At 44.2% G+C, this 20,929-nt stretch overlaps 1 protein-coding gene across 1 annotated transcript in view; it reads right to left on the bottom strand.

The window, feature by feature from the left end:
- Window positions 1-4,816: 4,816 nt before the first annotated feature.
- SORBS1 (sorbin and SH3 domain containing 1) overlaps window positions 4,817-20,929 on the bottom strand; it is a 71,728-nt gene continuing 55,615 nt past the window's right edge. Inside the window, exons 16-21 of the mRNA XM_010000784.1 lie at window positions 19,227-19,341; window positions 18,991-19,116; window positions 17,749-17,943; window positions 7,112-7,170; window positions 5,701-5,813; window positions 4,817-4,884 (exon numbers count right to left, since the gene is read on the bottom strand). Of these exons, the coding sequence (XP_009999086.1) occupies window positions 4,817-4,884; window positions 5,701-5,813; window positions 7,112-7,170; window positions 17,749-17,943; window positions 18,991-19,116; window positions 19,227-19,341 (676 nt within the window). The remainder of the gene's footprint in view (window positions 4,885-5,700; window positions 5,814-7,111; window positions 7,171-17,748; window positions 17,944-18,990; window positions 19,117-19,226; window positions 19,342-20,929) is intronic.

Below are 20,929 nucleotides of genomic sequence, written 5' to 3'. Positions count from 1 at the left end.
CAGCCCCGGGCACAGCCCCCGCCCCGGGCACAGCCCCGCGCCGGCCCCCGCCTGCTCCGGGAGAGAGCCGGGCGGAGGTGCGCGGGCCGAGCCGCTGCTAGAGGACGGCAATTTCGGTCCTCGAGAACTCAGCGGGTCTCAGGGGTCCTGCCCCGGCGGAGCCGGCCGGGAGCAGAGCTGCCCCCGGTGCAGCATCTCCCAGGGCAAACGCCGCTCGACCTGCTCTAGCCTACTGCGGAACTCTGAAAACTAATAGACGTGATGGAAATAAGCATCATTGTGTGCTCTTTCCCAGCTGGGAACTGATGAGTGAGGGCGGAGCCTGGGAAGGGTTTTACCTTTCCCCTAATTTAGCTCTGATTTGGCACTGCTTTAGGCAGTTTTATTTACCTCTAGCCCCTTACAGGTAGTACCACCAACAAAAGAAGGAATTCTATGTGTTCGTTAGCCAACCTCCTTAGCTGTGACTCAGGTAAAGTAGTTGTTCCAGTTGCATGTCAAGCCCCCACCAATCTAGCCACTGCCAGATGGGACAGGTGGTAAATGACAGCACCGTTGCTGTGACCAAACTGTGCACAAGCATTGCTTCTAATTCAGTAAATAAAAACAGCCCAGACAGCACAGAACATCAGTAAGCTAGAGCATAAGGCTGCTGCTGAAGCTGGGATTCAGCCATGGTTGGGGAGCATGGAGCAGTCAGCATGTGGGGATGAGGCTGCTGATCCAGTGCTGTCCCTATAAGACTCAGCCATGAGCTATCTCATCTCAAGGCACACCCTTACCTCTGCAATCCCCTTTCTTGTCTTCCTCCCTCGTCCTGCATTAACTTGCCATTTCATGGATCATTTCCTTCTAAGGTACGTGCATCCAGATTATTAATTCCATCTCTACCAGAGAGCAGTAGTTCTTCTGCCACGTGATTATACATCTCCTGGCAGTGAAGAAAGAGAGGCAAAGAGCACCTTTTCCCCTAGGTGTGGAGAGTTTCTGGAGAGTCGTGACACATCACTGGGTCCTCTTCTCCTCTCCACGTGCCCAGCTTCTGCAGGCACAAAAACATCTCTAGTTTGTTTCTTAGCAAGCACATTTGGATAGAGAGTGACCCTAGCAAGTACCAAGGTTCAGTAGCTACAGATGAGTCTGCCTTTCTGCCTCCCAGCCATGGCACTGTACAGCCACAGCTGGCAATATCAATGACTGCAGCAAAGCAGCAGTCAGGCTGCCCTTTTGCTTTTTATAGATGGTAACCTGTGAAACATAAAGATGGGTTTGTGTCTCTATGCTTTCTGTGGTTGTCTAAAATCCTTTAAGCTTTTGCTGCCCTGTTAGTTTAGGGTTAGGTTTGGCTTGTTTATAGTTTGACTTCCTAAAATCATTGCAAATACAGGATGATGTGTATCTGTCTGCTCAGCCATCTGGTCACAACGTCAGTTTGAATCTGTTGCCCAATTTTGTCTCAGACTGAGGTCCAGGCCTCAAGGACATTAAACTCCTCATCAAAGACCAACCTTTGGGTTGGGTGCAGCCCCGCTCAGGCAGTCTGGAGGAGCCAGAGGTGCAGGGTGCATTTTCATGGTGCTTGTGCTTTACTGAGCACCACTGAGCCCACCCGGGCAGCTCAGCTCCAGCCTGCCCTCACTCTGCTCCTAAAGGGGCTGTTCCTTTACACAAGGCACAACCAAAAAGCTCTACTGCTATGGGGCTGGGAGACACAATTTGTTCACCACACACTTTGTACAAAACTCTTAAATTAATGCTGCGACCATACCTGGTACTGCAGAAGTCAGTGTCTGATGGCTTTTGACCCAAATCAAGGTTAGAAATGCACATGCAAATCCAGCATCAGCTGACATCCCTTCCCACAGAGGCTGACATTTGGGGTTTCTTTTCCTGAAAATGATCAGAGGGCTGAAGGACCTCTCTTATGAAGACAGGCTGAGGGAGTTGGAAGATTGTTCAGCCTAAAGAAGAGAAGTCTCCAGGAGGACCTTAGAGTGACCTTCCAGTAGCTGAAAGAAGCCTTTAAGAAGGCTGGGGAAGACCTGTTCACAAGAGCATGAAACAATAGGACAAGGGGTAATGGTTTTAAGCTAGAAAAGGGTAGATTTATGTTGGACATTAAGAAAAATTATTTAATGTTAGGGTGGTGGATCACTGGACAGCTTGCCTAGAGAGGTGGTGGAGACCCCATCCCTGGAGACATTCAAGGTCAGGGTTGACAGGACTCTGAGCAATCTGTTCCAGTGTGAGATGTCCCTGCTTATTGTAAGGGGGCTGGACTAGATGACCCTTCCAATCCAAGACATTCTATGATTCTACAATTCTATTTAACCTGAGTGGTCTTTTCATGTGAGACAGAATCACAACGACCCTTTGTAAAACAGCAGACTCAAGTGTGTTCCTGAGCTCCCAGGTCTGCGCACATGCTACAGCAGCTGCACTGTCACTCCATGGCACAGTGAGACCTGGGTGTAAACCAGCTTTCTCTCTCCTTGGTTTCTTTGAGAAAAAGCCATGGCCTGACCATGGCTCAGGAGGGAGAAGCAGTGAGCTCAGGTCCTGTCATGAGGTGGATTCTCAGGTGCAGAATCCTTGGGAACCCCACAGCAGACACTGCTGCTCAGTACGGACACAGCCCAAGACAGCCACAGAGGGGCACTAGTGCAAAAGAGCATTGCTGCAGGAAGAGAAGGAATAGAATTGATTTAATAATTTGCACAAGGAACACAATAGTAATTCAATAGTTCCATTTATTAATTGTCAAATAGTAATCCACTGCAATAAGAAACGAAAAATCAACACAAAAATAAGTTGCCATTTGTGTGTGTGTGTCTGTGTGTTATTTAAATGGTAAGAGCAAGAACAAAAAAATAAACCTTTAAATGAGTATGTTATATACAGTCAGTATCATCATGTTAATTCGCAGAATAAGATTAATTTGGTGTTATCCAATCATAGCAACAGGCCTAAATATTGCTGCAAATAACTGGAGGGCAAACCCGAAGCAGAAAAACAAACCCATAAATAAGAGGCAGGATTAAAGGTATCTCCTGCACAAAAGAAACAGTGGTGCTTTGTGTCATATCTGAAACCCTTTCATAATGAATATTTTGTGCTAAAACTCTTAATGTGAACATACATGGAATTCCATCACTTAAATAAAAGTGGAAAAAATCCCAACCTTTCACAACTGCCTTTTTTTCCTCTCTTCACTCAATGTGTTTAAATTACTTCTCTATACAAGGTAAGTACATTGTCTGTACAAAGTTAAATATACATATTTACAGTCAAACTTCTGAGACACTGAGTCTTCTCTTCTGCTGCCCTAGGCTGAAGAGAAGCCTACTTGATTTCAAACCCAGGAGCATGGCTAGTTTATCAAAACATTGCAAGTCGTGCTAACAGTTAGTTGTAGTTACTCTTAATAAATCTGTATAAAAGCATCAGCATAAAAATAGGCATTTTATATTATTAAATACGGCTTATGACAAAATACCAATCTAACCCTTTGCTATTTGTATGGTAACTGTAGGAAGCAGAGTCTGATAGAACCGGTTTTGTTTATGCTTTTTCTTAATAACAAAATGTCTATCAAAAGGGTATTCATAGTGGATTTCAGGCAAGCAGACAGGCAAGCCATGTTGGTTTTTTTCCTCAAGGAAATACAAATCTATGTAACTGGTAATAACTGCTGGGAACAGCCTTCCAAATTGATTAGATTTTTTGGTATGACTAAAGAGGCAACAAAATCATGTTTTTGTTTGAGACCTACCACCAACAGCATAACCAAAACAGGGAAGAAAAAAGAAAAAAGAAAAAAAAAAGCACCCTCAGTGATGTGTTGCTCAGATTTATCAGAGCCTCTAAGATTTAATGTCAGGAACAAAACAATGCCTCCATCCCAAAGAGTATGCTTCAGAAAGTGTATGATCCTTTAGGGCCAGCAACAGGGCAGGAGGAGCAGAGAAAGTGAACGGCTGTGGGACTCAAACAAGATTTGCTCTCACAGATGTTCTGTTTATTGGTTCTATTCTTTGTGCAGATAAATGTCAAAGCCAGGCTGATTTCTCTTTAAAAATGCAGGACTCAGTTCCTTTTGATGCACACAATACACTCACACACACACCCTGCACAAAAGAAAAAAACCCTGCAGAGATTGGTAGTATGTTATTAAAGGGTTTGGGATTTTTGCGTGCTTGTGTTGTTTTGGCTTTCTTTTCTCGATTAAACCACCAGTCCCAAACTCCTTTTCCACACAGAGCTCTGCAGTTTAACTGTATCAGCTGCCTTCTGCCTGTGCCGGGTCTTAAGATGCATGACATGAAGGAAGGATTTTCTATCGAAGTGGAAGGCAGAGCAAAGTGAATTTTCAGCAAGGCAGAAACCAGGCAGAAAGCCTGGCCACCCTGACCTTGCCAGCAAAAGGGAACAGCTGCAAGGCTGCCTACTGCCCCAAAGCACTATCATATCTCAACACAAAACCAAAACCTATACCATGTGCTTCCCTGAAGCCTTCTCAGAGGTAAGTACTCCATACAAATTAAGGTTATCACCAGAACTCTTGCTGGGAAGGGGAAAGGAATACACAAAGGCAGCACTGTAAACTAGAAACTGTCTCTTCTTCAGCAAATAAACCACACCCTGAATCAGTGGAAGCAGGGCTACACATTCAACTCAATACTGTACCACATAACCACATCCTCCTAACACATATCATCTCTTGTCTATTACATTCATAAATTGTCTGTTTCTTCACTGTTTAAAAACACCATCTGGAAAACAACTCCCCATTTGTTGTGGTGCGACGACTGTTACATTACAGGTACAGAAGCTTCACGTAGTTGCCTGGAAAGGTGCCAAATTGCCTTGTTCTCCTGGATGTACCTGTTGCAAAATAAAACACAAGGACACCAGTGTAAGATGGAGCTGGGCAAGGAAGGCTTAGGGGTTCCAAAAGGTAGAGGTGGCAGCTTCCTCTGCCTGCAGGCACTGCTCTCTAAAACTAAATAGGAGTCCCAGTCAAAAACCCTTTTGGTATAGACAAGATCAGAACTAGTTCTGCTACTAATAATCTTTGGCCTTTCCTTTTAAAAGTTATTAAGGTGTTGGTGGAAGCTTCTAGGCCCACAGGCTAGAAGCCAAACTCCTATCAGTGTAAATGAGCTAATCTCCCTTAAGAAGAGAGAACAAGCCTAGATTTGCATTGCTGAGATGGAGAACACTGTCCAGACTTGCATTCTTTGAAAGTAAAGGGCTAGATTTTGCTAAACTTTAGCTACAGATGGATTTTCTGGGACTGCAGCTCCCATTCATGTGTTCCCTTCATCCCCTACGTGCCACTTTCTGTAACTTGCCATGGCTCCATCAGCTTTGGAAAAGCTACAGAAATCCAGTTTTCCTTAGTTCTCTTTGTTGCTCTGCCACCTGTATAAGCAAGAAGGATCAGGATGAAGAGGGGAACGAGGAAATTAACAGCAGACAAAAGGAAACAGTAGAGAGCGAGCAAGGAAAAGCAAAGCTCCACAACCTTGCACCCCAATTTTAATGTTTTTAGTGGGAAAAGAAGAGAAGTTGTGCAAGAAGTCCAGTTGATTTTTAGCCCCGTTTTGACCCTGCAAATGAAAGCAGCTTCCAGATGTTCTACAAAATTTCTCATCTTCATCTCAAAAAGCTTTGCTAACAGGCAAGTGTCACACTCACCCACAAACCAGCCATCGTCACATTTCTCCATTACATCAACAATGTCACCGTCCCTCAGTTCCAGCTCATCATCATTCTGAGGTGTGTAGCTGTAGAGGGCTTGGTAACTAACTCTAAAACCAGAAAAATGCCACATAATTAGCCATCGGATTTCCCTGGCATCCTTTCAGGAGATGTCCCCCTTCCCCCTTCTAATTCCCATTATATTTTGTTCAATGTAGTCTACACCCATGTTTTCCATTTGGGAGGTGGAAGCCAACTGCATTAAATTGGCTGTTGTCACAAGGCCATAGCAGTAAAAAGTGTCATGTCTGCAGTGTGTGGGACACTTGGAGGGCTTCTGTTTCCCTTTTGCCACGTGTTTGTCTCCATAGACTGTGACAACTGGAACCTTCCTAATGTGCAGCACCCTGAAAGTGTACAAGTGCAGACACCTCGCTGAATGCAAGACAAAACCTGGATACACCCATTCCTGGGTTAAATGAGACAACTGTTCCCTTGCCCAGGCACATAGGCAAGCCATGACCAAATAGCAATGTGAAGGACTTTTAAAAAAGATACTACCTACTCTACTGCACTAAGGTTGCTGTAGAAATCATGGCTGAGGAGGAACAGTGCAAACAAAATAAAAGGTTGAATCCTGCCCTGATACACCACTTGCACCAGAGGTTCTGTATTTATCAGAATGGAACTTAATGGAGTAAACTTAATCTCTGGGCAAATTTGGGGAAGCTTGAATCCCCTGGCTGTGGGGGGCAAAAATAAAGCTGATGTGAGACTTTTCATTCTGCTTAAAGTGGTCCCTGCTTTCAGGAGCCAACCGCCAATGAATTTCAGTCCCCAGCACACAGTTCAGGCTGTTAGCCTCAAAACCAGCAGTGAAAGGCCCCACCAAGCTTAATGGCAGCACCAGGCTTAAACTCACCAGAGAGCTTTGAAAACCTCATCCTTGGTCTCTCAGATCATTCACCCACAAACACATCTGTGGAACTGGCCAAAACCACACCAAATGGCATCAGTTTTGTCTGCTCACTGTACTGAGAAGTTAAGAACAGGGGTGGACGCAGAGACCTGTGCCATGAGCCAGGTGTAGCCAGTGGATAATAATTTGTCTCCTGCTTCAAAATTAAAAGACACTGAGATACTCTCTGTAACCAGCATGAATCAAGTCCCCAAAGGAGACCCAGTCCTAGATCATGAGGTCATTGTTACAAATGTTGTACTCAGATGTTATCCCAGTTTTAAACAACTTGTTACAACCATGATGTGGCTATTTTTGTTTAAAGAAAAGCTAACACTTTCCCATAATTCTAATAAAACTCCTGGAAAACTGAAGCTTTCACACTTCCCAATCTTCACCCATCAGCCAGAGACAAGATCCCTGGAAGAGATGGAAGTCAAAAGGACTTACATGTCTCGTGGTGTTTGACTTCTGTCAGGGCTGGCTCCTTGCTGCTGTGCTTGAGGTTGCTGAGAAATGACGAGAGATGGTTTATGGTCAATAGAGGTCACCTTGTGGCGAGAGTCAAGAGGCTGAGAAATAGTACTGCAGTAATGAACAGACTTTTCTGCAATGTTTATGATCTCATTGCAAACAGCTTCCTGAGTGGTAGGCAGCATTGACATCCAAAACCACCCAAAGAACAGTCAACAGGGGGAAGGGAGGGGAAAATATAGACAAGAAGAGATGGGACATTCCAGATGCAGCACATAAGTCCAGAAAAAAAAAAAAAGAAAAAAAGAAAAAAAAAAGTTGTAGATCCAGGTAAATATCCAGGTAGTGGAGTGCAGAAGGGATCCAGGTGTAAGCATGGAAAAACAGGCAAGATACAGAAGAATTTGGCATTTAGTTTGAAGACTTGTAACAAATACATATACATACTTTTTTTTAAAGCAGCAGCATAAGAGGTTGCAATTAGTTATGCAGTAGCACCACTAAAAATGCTATGAAGTCAGTTCAAGAATGCAAGGCGGGCCTCTCCATTCATGCATTTTGCTTCATTTAACTTATACCCAGGGACTGACAGCACAATTAGCCCAACTCTCATTGGCTATGAATGTTTTCTGAAGTGCTGAGTTCCTTTTTTTTGCAAACAACACAATATATGCAAATAGACAAATATGTACCTACTTTGCAGCTAAAAATGGTGCTGGTATTTTATCTCTACTGAGGTGTTGCCTGGGTGAAGAGAGTCTAGGACTACACATCTGATTTAAACAGTGGCCTTACCACATAGCTCTTTTCAGACTCTGTGAGATCTGGTCCAGCTCTCAATGAATGGTGGGAAGGCTGTGTGATCACCAAGCAAATGATAAGGAAGACATTTTAGCAGATGTTATATCGGTCCAAATAAAAATAAATAAATAAATAAAAATAATAAATGGATAGCAGACAACAAAATAAAAAGAACAACTCTTCCCCTCCCCATCCCAACACCATGCTTCTTGGAACACAAGGTCTTTCATTTACACAAGAAACATTAAGGCTACAATAATGCAACTGCACTGCAGCGCACAGAATGCTGCAAAGAGAAAGGCGACAGTGAAACAAGTTCAGAGGAGGGAGTCAGAGCAAATGGGTATGGACCACTACAACCAGAAATTGTACATAGTGTCACACTGCATTCCTGTAAGGGGACAAAAAACAAGGACAGAAACACATACTTGAGAGCATCAAACTTGGAAGGCCAAAAGTATGCTGAGAGGAATCTCCCACTGTTTTTAGAAAAGTCCTCAATGACTTTGACACAGGAGAGAACAGTTAAGTCACTTGCTTCTTAAAAAAGTCCAGCACAGGTCCTCAGAAGGGACAATGCAGTGTAGCCCCATCAAAATCACTCTAGCTTGTACCAAGCCAAGATCTGAGCTACTCTGTTAACTCCCACAACAAGGCAGAGCTTCAAGTCAGAGGAGGCCCTGAATTGAGAACCCAGCCCCAAAAATCACCCCCTGTGAAGTTTCTGGAATCTGCCCTGCCTCCCTCCCAGCCACAACCTTCATGAGGACTTGCATGTCCCAGAACACACCTAGGAAAATAAGGGGTTGGAGGTTTAATGGGGAAGGGGAGGGATGCTGATAAGGTTGCACAGGTATCCAGAGCCTGGTTTTGCATGCTTTTTGCATATTCAAACTCCTCCTGAAAGCAAGGGGAATGCTGTGAGCAAATGGGATGCTTGAACTAGTGTAGGGTGATTTGCACTACCTGCAGGAATGGACTGGACAAGGAGTGTCACACTGCATTCCTGTAAGGGGACAAAAAACAAGGACAGAAACACATACTTGAGAGCATCAAACTTGGAAGGCCAAAAGTATGCTGAGAGGAATCTCCCACTGTTTTTAGAAAAGTCCTCAATGACTTTGACACAGGAGAGAACAGTTAAGTCACTTGCTTCTTAAAAAAGTCCAGCACAGGTCCTCAGAAGGGACAATGCAGTGTAGCCCCATCAAAATCACTCTAGCTTGTACCAAGCCAAGATCTGAGCTACTCTGTTAACTCCCACAACAAGGCAGAGCTTCAAGTCAGAGGAGGCCCTGAATTGAGAACCCAGCCCCAAAAATCACCCCCTGTGAAGTTTCTGGAATCTGCCCTGCCTCCCTCCCAGCCACAACCTTCATGAGGACTTGCATGTCCCAGAACACACCTAGGAAAATAAGGGGTTGGAGGTTTAATGGGGAAGGGGAGGGATGCTGATAAGGTTGCACAGGTATCCAGAGCCTGGTTTTGCATGCTTTTTGCATATTCAAACTCCTCCTGAAAGCAAGGGGAATGCTGTGAGCAAATGGGATGCTTGAACTAGTGTAGGGTGATTTGCACTACCTGCGGGAATGCACTGGGCAGGACACAAAGCATTGCAATCCTCTGTGATCATTCAACAGAATTTTCAACCCAAATTACAAAGCCCTCAATATTTTTGTCTTTCTCTTCTCTTTATTCACTTCAACAATGCCCTTCAGTAAAAGGCTTGCTTTCTCACAGCATCCCAAGACAGAGCAGAAGCAGAGGATAAAAAGGTTTGTAACACCTTCAGCCCAAGCATACCAAAAGATTTTGGAGAAGTGCAAGGTGATGAGCTTATTCATATCTAGTTCCTGTTCTCAAAGCTCCTCTGAACTACATCTTGGACCTCTGGAGCTGTGCCCATCACTATATTAAAGCAAACTGTCTCTTTTCTCAAGCACTGTGACCCACTCTAGGCCAACACAATCCCACAGCAACTTATTTGCACTTAGCTGTACTGTCTCAGGCTGGAATCTGGGATCACTTATAAGAAACAATGCTCTGTTACCAAGTATATTTCTATAGAGAAAAAAATTAAATGTAAGTTAGATAGGCTAATTGCAGTAGAATTCACATTCAAAGCATTTACTGTGGAGCCCGAAAGCATCACAGAATTTCTGTTAGTCATTCCTACCTGTCTATCACCAGGTCTGAAAGGGAAATGGAATAATTAGATACTCCAAATCAATGTTGTGCAGATGAACTGGATATAGTGCATGAAATCGGATGAGACCAGAGCTTACTCAGGTGGGTCAAGTAGCTGGAAAAACCAATTTTCAGGCTGAGGTAAGAGACAGCTGTAAGAATTTCTATGCTCCATACTAATAAATTGACTGCTGGAAGTGCTCCACGAGCTCCTAAGACCACATGGTCCATTTCTAATTGATTACTTGTAACTTCCCTGACCAGCCTTTTCTCCAAAAAGCATTAATAATTATGAATTAAATAAGTTTTTTGAAAGCTAAAAAATTGCCCATCTACTATCTACAGTGATGGCTTCATGTGCCGGAGATGATCAAGGAACCAGTAAGTGCAGAGCACAGCTCCAAATTATAAAACACAAGAGGTTCCTTCCTCCAAAACACTGAGCCAGCCCTGTTGCTGCTGGAGGTAAACTGAGGGCCCTAAAAATCACTGAGTACTCACAACCTGTCAGGACAACTTAACTCCTACCCCTCAGTCATACTACATGCTTTGTTAAGACTAAATGAATAAACTTAAGCAGGTGCTTAAATGCGTATGTGCCATGTCCACAGATTATACAAATATGCAGTACAGTCAGTCCTGAAGCACAGCTGGCTGCTGTTTCCACCTCATACAGAGTTTGAGAAGGGACCTAAAGAACACCACAGTTTTGTAAGAATACCAGGAAGAGGTTCTATGTTAAGAGCCTAGAAAAGCCCTGTGGCAGTTTTTAACTGTTAGGAAGAAAGATGGTGGGGTTACTCCGTAATACTCTCTCTGCTCCTAGCAAAGTCAACTGTCATCAGTGTGTCCACCCATTGCACCTCTTGTGTATGTGCCTTCTTCCATCCCCTTCTGGTGGGAATTGAAGGACTTAATAAGCAAAGAGAAAGCAAAGCAGAACAGACTAACACACAGACAAGACAGACAGGCAGACAAATTGTTATACCCTCAGACAAGGGCACACATCAGCAGTGATGCTCCCACACATGAATGAAGAATCATGACCAGAGAGGACTCTCCAGCCCATCCGAAAGAAAAAAGAAAAACACATCAAGCCCCAGCTCTGGTGAAAGTGAGGGGAAACCTGGTCAAATAGCTCTCACAAAGAACACGGTGTGCAGCAGACTTATCTAAAGGTTGTCAATGCAAAGACTTCCCTGCCCCTGGATCAGAAGCGGAAGGCGACTTCTACAGCAAAAAAATGCATCTCCTGTGGGGAGCAGGTATCACAGCTGCAGGCTGTGCAGCTCCAGCTTGGAGAATAAACACACTGGGCAGAACACACTGCTGTGCTGAACGTGTGGAGCAGCAGAAAACCACGAGGAGGGGGGATAAGACATGACCTTGGAGATGGTGCTAAGTAATAAACATGCTAAACAATTGTAGCTTGTCTGTGCTGGGGAATGTGGGGTCTGAGAATCCCCCTCATACACTCTCTACCAGCAGGTGAAATTACTCACCACTCTGCCTGCGCAATTTTGCCCAAATGGAAACAGCCCCTCACTGACATCCCTCACATTGCCAAGCAATGCAGGGGCCCTCATCCAGGCACTCCTGCCTTCCCCACCCCCACGGCTGCCCCAGCCATGGAGTCAAAGCTGCTGCAGTGCTCACACACTTGCTAGCGCCACTGCAGATTGTCACGCTGTGCTAACAGGACTTCAGAGTAAAATACAAATTAAACCAGAAGATTACTGATGGTCTCCTGCAATGAATTAATTTGATAGATGACATTACCACTTAATATAATGTTTTACTGGAATATTGAAACAAATTATCTCTAAGATATAATTGAAATACCTTGCACATTTATCTCTTTTTAGTTTGAACTGTGAAACTAAGCAGAAGGGAGTAACTTCATAATAGCTAAAAGAGCCATTGAACTTCATACTATTACTTAACGGGACAGACAAGAACACAGACTTTACACCCCAGCCCTGTACCAAAGGGGCCTTATACCCGCAAAAAATCCTGGGTCAGAATTTCTCTATAATAAGAAAACTAAAATAAAAAATGGTAAAAATATCTCAAAATCCCAGGGATGGACAGTAATGGACACAAAAAGCAAATGCCATGTCTCATTTCCACATCTACTAAGTGTTTTTCTCATTTGATTAAAATCAATTAAAAGATGACCGATTTTTGAAAGGACTTCCAGGGCATTACCTGCAGTTTTGTTGAAGCCATCATCCTGTTTGGGTCATGTAGATAATGAGAAGTAATTTGCATATATAAATACCACTCCTGCTCCCTAAACAAATGTAGACCCAGAGCTGCAAAGGAGGCCAAGACTACTGATAATGTCACACACAGTTTTAACTTGACACTGACAATGCTCTGATTGTCTTGGCTTTGACTCCTAAGAAAGGCCACAGGGTCCTATTACAACCAGGTGCAACACCCAAAATAGAACTGCACAGAACTCAGGAGAAACATCTTCCTCTGAACGTGGCTCTCTGCTCCTTTTCTTTTGAATTGCATACATCCAGTGCAAACACCAGCAAGACCAAGCAGATGAGAGGTCAGGAGAAAGGCAAAAATAGAAAACTTCCATGGATTTTTAACATGAAGCAGAATATGTATCCTATTGGATTCACATATTGAAACTCGAAGGGAAGCAGAAAGCGGTTGTTCAGTAAAAAGTTGTGCAAGGTCACGATCAGAGGGAAATTAGGTGAGTAAAGGCAATGGGAATATTTCAGGGTTAAAGCTGTATCTCACTCTCATAAATTGATCAAGAAAACATGTACTGTGGGCAGCTACTTCTCTTACTTATCCTGCATGGGCAACCTGCCTGGTTCACTGATCCAGCCAAGGATTACTTCCCCAATACCCATCACTACAAACCGATTAGTTTCGCTGCTTGTGAGCTTTCTATTTCAAATACTGCCATCTCGTGGAAGCTGCCTGGAAGGACTGACGTGACATCAGCAGCTGCAAGCTCTGTTTGTTCCAGGACCCTGGACATCCCGGCGACACAGTGCTTAGGCTGAGTCGGTTGTGCACAGACAACTACATCTCTCTTTAAAGACTTGTGTAGCTCTCAGCATAGAGCTGTGATCCTCTGAATCCTACTTGAGAAAGTTCTAACAAGTTCCTGATGTTGTGGGTACTAAGTTGTGTATGCCTTACTCCCAGGTGGTTAGAAAAAAACCTGAACCAAAGTATCTCACACCACATCATTCCTACTAAAAAGGCCACCAATACTGCTTTATAAACACAACTGAGCTGTAGCTCAAGATCAGAACTAAATAAGCCCTGGGCTCATCCTTTGGAGGAACACAAATCAGATCCTCAGCTAGTAAAAACCGGCAGAAACCGAGACTTGAGCTATGCAGATTTGCACCGGCTGAAGCTTTTGCTCACACCTGGCCTTCTGCACAGCCTGGAAGTACTTCTAAATGATTTTTTTTTTCCAATAAAAATTCTGAATTTAATCATAGGAGAAATTTCTCACCTGTGGAATCAATAAATGGCTAAACAAGCATACGACAAAACAATGGCATGGCATGGAAACAACTCCAAGTAATGGAAGAGTAATCAGCAAAGATGATTACCTGTGGCTTATTGACTCTGTGTGTAAGTCTGGGAGGTGGCTGTGTTGTGACAGTAGAGGAAGAGAGGGCAGAAGAAGAGAGAGGAGCAGATGAAGAGAATGCTTTTGAGTCTGCAGTCTTTTGAAGAAAAGAAAAGTTGGTCAGCTTGGAATACGCTCTCTTATCACAATCACTGTTAGTGATAAGAGCATCTACTATCCAGTAAATCTGATGCACACACAGCAAAACATAACTCCATGCAAGGGCAAGTGCAGTTTCCAGTTGGTTTGTCTGAGCTGAACACTTCATTCTGTTTTAAACATGCGGGTTATGACTGTAAAAAATGCTGCTAAAAATACATCCAGATGGTAAACAGGACAGCTTTCAATACACTTCTGGTTATGATTCAAGCAGAAATCAACTTGCACAAGATTCCCAGTGTGAAACGTGTCATCTTAGAAATCCTAGTTCCTCATTACTTAACATTGGCTAGGTGGGGTATGTTACAGGGGCTATCGCAGTGCACCCAAAATCCTATGACTTTGAGCTCTCCAAAATTCCACAGCATGAGGATGCTGTTATGTATTTTAGCTGGCTGTAGCCCACAATGGACCTCAAATCAACTGAGAGCTTCAAAGAAAGGCAGATCTGCTATACCAAAACTGGGAGCAGAAGATATGTTCTAGAAGCTACTGGAGGGTTCCCCTCATTGTAACATACAGCTGCATATAACTAAGAACTCCTGGGGAAAAATATCACTAGGTCTAATTGCCATTTTTGGCTAGACCCTTTCATGTCATTTTGGAAATGCAAAGAGATTATAAATTCCATCCAATGCACAGATAACAATAAAGCCTCCCTGACTTAGTCATGCACATCCCAACCTTAGGTTCACTAAACCACAGGCTCCAAGAACAAGAAGGGACAGCTTTTGTGATCTCAGGAACCAAGCTGACATTTACAAGGCTTTTTGGTTCTTGGCTTTAGGAGGAACAAATAAATCCTATCACCAACGATGATCCATTCCACACTGGAAAATCTCTGAATAGCAAGGAATTGCCTTTTTGCTACACAGTGAGGTCATGAGACCTGTGTGGTATTTTCAACTGACACATCTGGTAATAGCCACTATCTGGGACAATCACCTCATTAGATGTGCCCAACTGAGTCGGTCCTGTGTTAACTGTTCTGAGACAATTTTCACTACACTGCTCCTGAGCCCTCTTCTAAAACTTTTTGATCTGCTATCCAGTGAATGCCACTGGTGACCCCTGAAAAAAGGTCTTAAGATCATAAAAATTACATGTGGCAGCCACTGGCTCTGCCTGGCCAGCAGAGCAGCACAGATTTCAACACACTCGTTAAAATTAGGGATTCAGAGCAGCACACACACATGCAGGAGAAGTACCTTCTTTTCCCCGCTTTGCAACTTTCCCAGATCACCTTTCCTCACGCCTCTTTTCTCTGTTTTACCTCCCTGCACAATAGCCATTAGCTCCTGACACAACTGGTTGTCCTCAGAGGAACCCACAGATCTCTTTTCTGGGGTCACACGCATGTCTAGTTGGGATGGTTTCAGGCAGCGCTCAACAGAGACCTTGGGGACAGCCTGAGCACCCTGCTCGGGGGTGCTGCTGCCTTCTCTAGTCTTTTGGGGCCAGGCTTGGCTGCCAGTGGTGTCACGCTGCTCTGTGAGGAAGCTTTCAGGGCTCTCCACTGCCCAGCCAGGGGAGTTAGAGAAGCTCACACTGGGAGGAAGGGAGCCAAACTTTTCTTCGCTTTGTGGAGTGGCCTGATAGAAACTGCGAGTGGAGGACTGAGGTCTGGAGGAGTAAGAGGGCACTGGGGATTTAATGGACCTGGGAGCTGAGGAGCCAGAGGGATAAGAATGGCGGAGGCTGACCAAGGGGGAAGGACTGGCTGCAGCTGAAGGCGAGAGATAGTCAGTGTGAGAGAGGGAGGCTTCAGGCAGAGGAGGCAATGGAGGAGTTACAGCAGGAGTGGGGCTGGGGGACACTCCCACGGTCAGAGCAATCCACTCAGATGTGACCGCCTGCACCTCTGGAGATAGGGCACGGCGCGTGAAAGGCAAAGGCGGAGGAGTTGGTGTATGGAGCAGCTCAGAGCTGGGAGACTTGAAGGAGACAAAAGCAGGAGAGAAAAAGAAAGAAATGAACAAAAAAATAGTAAAGGAAAATACAAAACGATCGAGCAAAAGTAAAAGGAGAGAGAGTGAATGAGGAGAGGAGCAGATCTGTGACCAAGCATTGTGCATAAGTTTTCCATGGACAGGTGCACCATGTTGGAGTACATGGTGTCCACAGCTGCTCCAAACACTGAGTCCAATCTGTATCTGTGCTACAAATATCATTCTCCAGCCTTTTCAAGGACCCCAGACACAAAACATCCTATGGTATAAAGTCTAAGGTCTTCCACATGTCTTAGGTCCCTTAGGAAGCAGCTGAAGCCACCATCCATGATGGCAGCATATAGCATTTCACCCGCCTGGCAGTAATAGTTGGAGCTCCAGCAACTACTCACACTGTGCACCCAGTCAGAATTCACTGATGCAATCAATTTTTACTTTATCCAACTCTAGCCTGAGCAATGCCTAATCCTCAAGAAACTTGTATTGCTGAAGCTGTGGAAGAGAAAGTGATCAAAACAGTCAGCTATGGATGTCTGGACTTTAGGTGGCTAAAGTAGGTCCTATGTTTATAAAGGCAGAACACATAACCCAGTTCTCCTCTTAGCTATTACCACCAGTGATGTCAGTGAGATGCCTACATTAGCACTTCTCAGAGCGTTTCTCAGTCCTCTGCCAATAAGGGAGAGAGCTGATCTACTAGGGAAGGAATCAAAAGAACAGCAAAGGAAACAAAAAGAAGGTGGATACAATCACTTCCATCAAAGGGAAAAGCTTGCAGAGAGCTGGTGGCAGACAGGCTACAGCTATGGGGAGGGCTGCCAACCTCGAACAGAAAAGCTCAGCTGAGGTCCACTTTGACAGGGAACCCAAAACAAGCAACAAGACTTTTCTATTTACACAGTGACTAAGGATAGAAAGCACTCCTTTTAGGGAAGATCCAGGCAGATACCAGGCATGCACCATGGCAGTCTTTCCCATCTGTCCTGTACCATATATCCCCTCCTCCCAGTCCCAATTCTCCACTTTTTCCCTTGCAGTCTTGACCTCAGAATGACCTTGCTTCAGTTCTGTGGGTGAGATGGAGATGCACTAGAACCTCACAGTCATGACCCAGTCACATATGCTGATCATCAAGCATGAGTATTTGCAGGATGAGAGCAAAACAAAGGGATTTAGAGACTTGTTGCTTCCCTGATATGTTTCTGTGACAAACATTCTGAAATCCCCATAAAATTAACTGCTGCCATTTTGAGTTCTGGTTTGAACTGCAGTATGGTTTATAGGGAATCTAATATTAATGGAAGATTCCAGACTGGCCTGCTCTCAAAACTTTAGTTCATTTAGCAATGGGTTGAAATAATAAAGGCCACTCTCCTGACCCTAACTCCCAAAACCTTGGTTGTGAGCTAGGACATTTAGTAATAAGGATACATCTTGATGCAAGCTGACTGGGATCAACATAATAACTCCTACAGACCATAACAGTCTGCGATGTCCTTTTAATAGTCATAATAAAAAATGCATTCATCACAGTGGAGGTCTGTAAGGCGTAAAGAAGCACTCAAGAGGAGCAGAATCACCAATTCATTCCATCTCTAGCACTGAAATTCTTCAGATGACTGAACTGCAGCCCTTTCAACCTGGCCTAAATTCAAGCTACATATCAGAGATGAAAAGCTGAGTCTCCAAATCCCCAAATGACCCATTAATTAACCTTTCTGGTAAAAGAAACATCACCTTTTTCTGCAGTTGCAGCATAGTGCAAGGAGCACATGGCTTCTACTGCACAAAACACTAGTCTTAACTACAACTTTTTTCAGCTATTGCTTCTTGCACAGCAATGGCAAAATCCCCCTGTTCTGCAAGGTGCTGTAATTGGCTGCATCTAGTCCAAATACCTGTGGTGAAGCTGTCATGCTGCGGTTAGGGGAGAGGGATGATGGTGGGTCAGGATAGTCGATGGCATTCTTGACCACTGGCCGTTTCAGCACCTCCACGTAAGTGACAGGGAAGATGCCTTGGCGACTGGTGCCAGAGATTCTTCCTTCATACCAGTTCTCATCCACTCGCCGAATCAACATGATCCTTTCACCCTATGGCAAGGAACAGCAACGTAGTCCTGACTTGAACATACTTCATCACTCCAAAGCAATTACATCTTTCATTTTGCTTCAGCTGATTTAAAACAGTTGGTGGCTCTCAGCCTCCCCTGCTTCCCATTTATGTGATCCGAATCCTAACCTCTGGGTGGGAATGATATTTTTCAGTTCAGAGAAGGAAAAGCAGATCTTCTGGTGCTGACTTGGGGAGTCTGCAGACTCAAACTATGCTCATTCAGTTATGCTCAGTTTCAAGTCCCTGCTTGCTAAAGCCAGTTAGAAAAAAGAAGAAACAAGCAGTTTCTGGCTGACCACAAGACTCTCAGGAGTATGAGGTGTATAGGGAGAATGCACAGGTCTGCAGTTTAAACTAGGTCTCTCTATGCTCTCTCCTGTTTTGCTAAGAGATGGAGTGACTTTCAGATCCTTAATATAAACTGTGAGCCCCACCTTCATGTGTAATTAGAAGAGAGACAAGATCTAATCTGAGTATCAAAACGGAAAGCTGGTTGAGATGGAGAAATGCTGCTACTTTGCTATCAACAGCCATTACACAAACCACTCCCATCCCTTCATTCTGCAGTCAGGTCTAGTGAGTCACTGTAAAACCACAGAACCTCACTTGCCTGCACTCAATAATTTGCCCTGTAGTATGAAGAAAGGTGAACCCAGTTTCCTTCTTTTCAATGTTGCCATTCTCATGTGATTGTGTGCATCTTCATCAGAAAGGATCAGACTGGAGACATATCACCAAATATTTAATTTGTCTTGCAGAGCCAGGTTTCCAGCACTTGTGCTCTAAGTATATTCTCAGCTAGCTCTAAGGAAGCAATTGGCACTTCTGAGTCAACCTACCTGCAACACTCTCACTGCAACGCACTACATAGCAATTGTGGAGTAAAACCACAGATAAGAAGGAATTCTTCCTGAATACAGAGTCCATCTTATTGGAGCTTTGTATTTGGAAATGGCAAGTTTCTAGTGTTAAAAAAACTTCAGCATTTGTCTGGATTTAATTCATCAGCACAACAGAAGTCCTACCTTTCTGAAGGACATTTCCACTTGGGTATCCCCATTGAAGTTGAACTTAGCAATGGCATCTCCATACTCCAATACTTGCAATGGCAATGGCTTTTTGGGCTGGGCTTTCTCAGCTGGTGGGAGGAGCTAAAATGAACAACAAACAGAATCAGATGAGTCACACACAAAAAGCCTATAAACTCATCACTAGTAGAAAGGGAGTGTGCAAAGAGAACACCTGCAAGGAAAGCAGCTACCTCTATGTATGATCGTGGGAAGATGCCAACTCTGCCATGGTGTTCGCCTTCATACCAGTTCTGGTCAATCTGCTTGTAAATGTAAACAATATCTCCTTTTTGCAGAGGAAGTTCCCTGTTAACAACACAAGCATTCCATCAGCACTTCACTGAAGAACAGAGGAGTTCTTTTCCTGTCCAGCAACCTCTAGGTACCAAGGCCTGCATCAGTCCTGTTGATACAAATCATTCTCCACCTGAAGTGAAAGCTACATGTTGAGAACCACCCTGTTTACAACACGATGTGCAGGGACTGTTTTGTGCTTTGGGCACCCTGTCAAAAGATCTGGCCTATGAGGGCCTACCTAACCACATATCCTCCAGCAGCAATGGGGTCAGACTCAAGAAAAAGATGCCACTGGCTGCTTTCCGTGTTGGATGCAGTAAGCAGTGCTCAATTCCTGTTTTGAAACAGGCCATGTCACAAGACCCTTCCAAAGAGATACATGATTTTAATGAAAGCTAGTTTGGTGATTAGATGAACCCCCTCACACACCAATGTTGATCCTGCAACATTACAGTTCGGTCAGCCTGTGGTTGTGCAACCACTGACCTCACCTGGGCTAACAATTGGGATTTTGATCTACAGCCTTCAGTGCAGATCGTCTGCACCTTGAGGAGCTCCTACTTTGGGCAGCTTGTACTAGGCTGGTAAACCTACTACTTGGGTTCCCACAGGAACACAACCAACCCAGCCTTTCCTGAGATGATTTTCACAAGCTCTCCTTTGCTTTTGTCTCACACCTTGATATATTCTGCTCAATGGATTACAACAGTCCCACCTTACATGTGTCTCAGTTTTATTACAGGATGCTGCTGTGTAAATTATTACAAATAATCACCTATAGAACATATAACAAAAATATTTCCAGGACATTGGCACAGAAGAAAAACAGCCGGTCCTTCACTGAATTCTCTTATTTCTTCCCTCCCTAGCAACGCTAAAATGAGAGCTTCTCCATGCTTGTGCAGAGGGAAAGGCCTTCCAGGCCTCCTCTTCCCAGCAGTGTTGTGAAAAAAGAACAAAAGTGCTGTGTGATTCACTTGAGGGAACACAAAGGGCTCAGAGATACAACAATGTCACCAGAAACATATGCTGGTGTATTCACAGATGTCAGGGAAGCAGTGACCACTCTGTACCCTAACAGGTCCTGAATCAGGAAAATCCTGAGCCAAGGGCCCACCTACATGCTTAAAGCATCCTTTTAAATTCCTTGCTGACTTTGGGCTATGCTTAGCACATATGAAAAGGATGCTGCTGTTCTTCATATCAGTGTTCTTCTGACTGTCTGTATGGCTGATTTACTCAGTGAGCTACTAATAAAGTTCTTCCAGTCCCTATATCGGAGCACAACCAGGGATGTTACATAGAGGAATCCCTTTTGTCTCCAGCAAGGGCAGTGACACAAAAGTCTTGCCCAGCCATCCTGCTCACAAGGAAGAACATCAGCAACAGTGCTTTTCCATTGCTCCACCCACCCTCAGAGCAGAATGCTTACTTGTTCCAATGAAGAAGGCAGGTTTACCCCAAAAATCACACAGGGTGCAGATGCAGTTTTCCTAAAGGTCCTTTACAGATTGCAACCTGCAAGATTGATACTACTTTTCCCCACTTTACTATGGACACCTTGCTTTGAGTTGCTGGAAAGGCACCCCAGAACATA

Source organism: Chaetura pelagica, unplaced genomic scaffold (assembly GCF_000747805.2).
Source record: "Chaetura pelagica isolate M959 unplaced genomic scaffold, ChaPel_1.0 scaffold166, whole genome shotgun sequence".
NCBI classification, from domain to species: domain Eukaryota; kingdom Metazoa; phylum Chordata; class Aves; order Apodiformes; family Apodidae; genus Chaetura; species Chaetura pelagica.
This window is presented reverse-complemented; position numbering and strand designations above follow the sequence as displayed.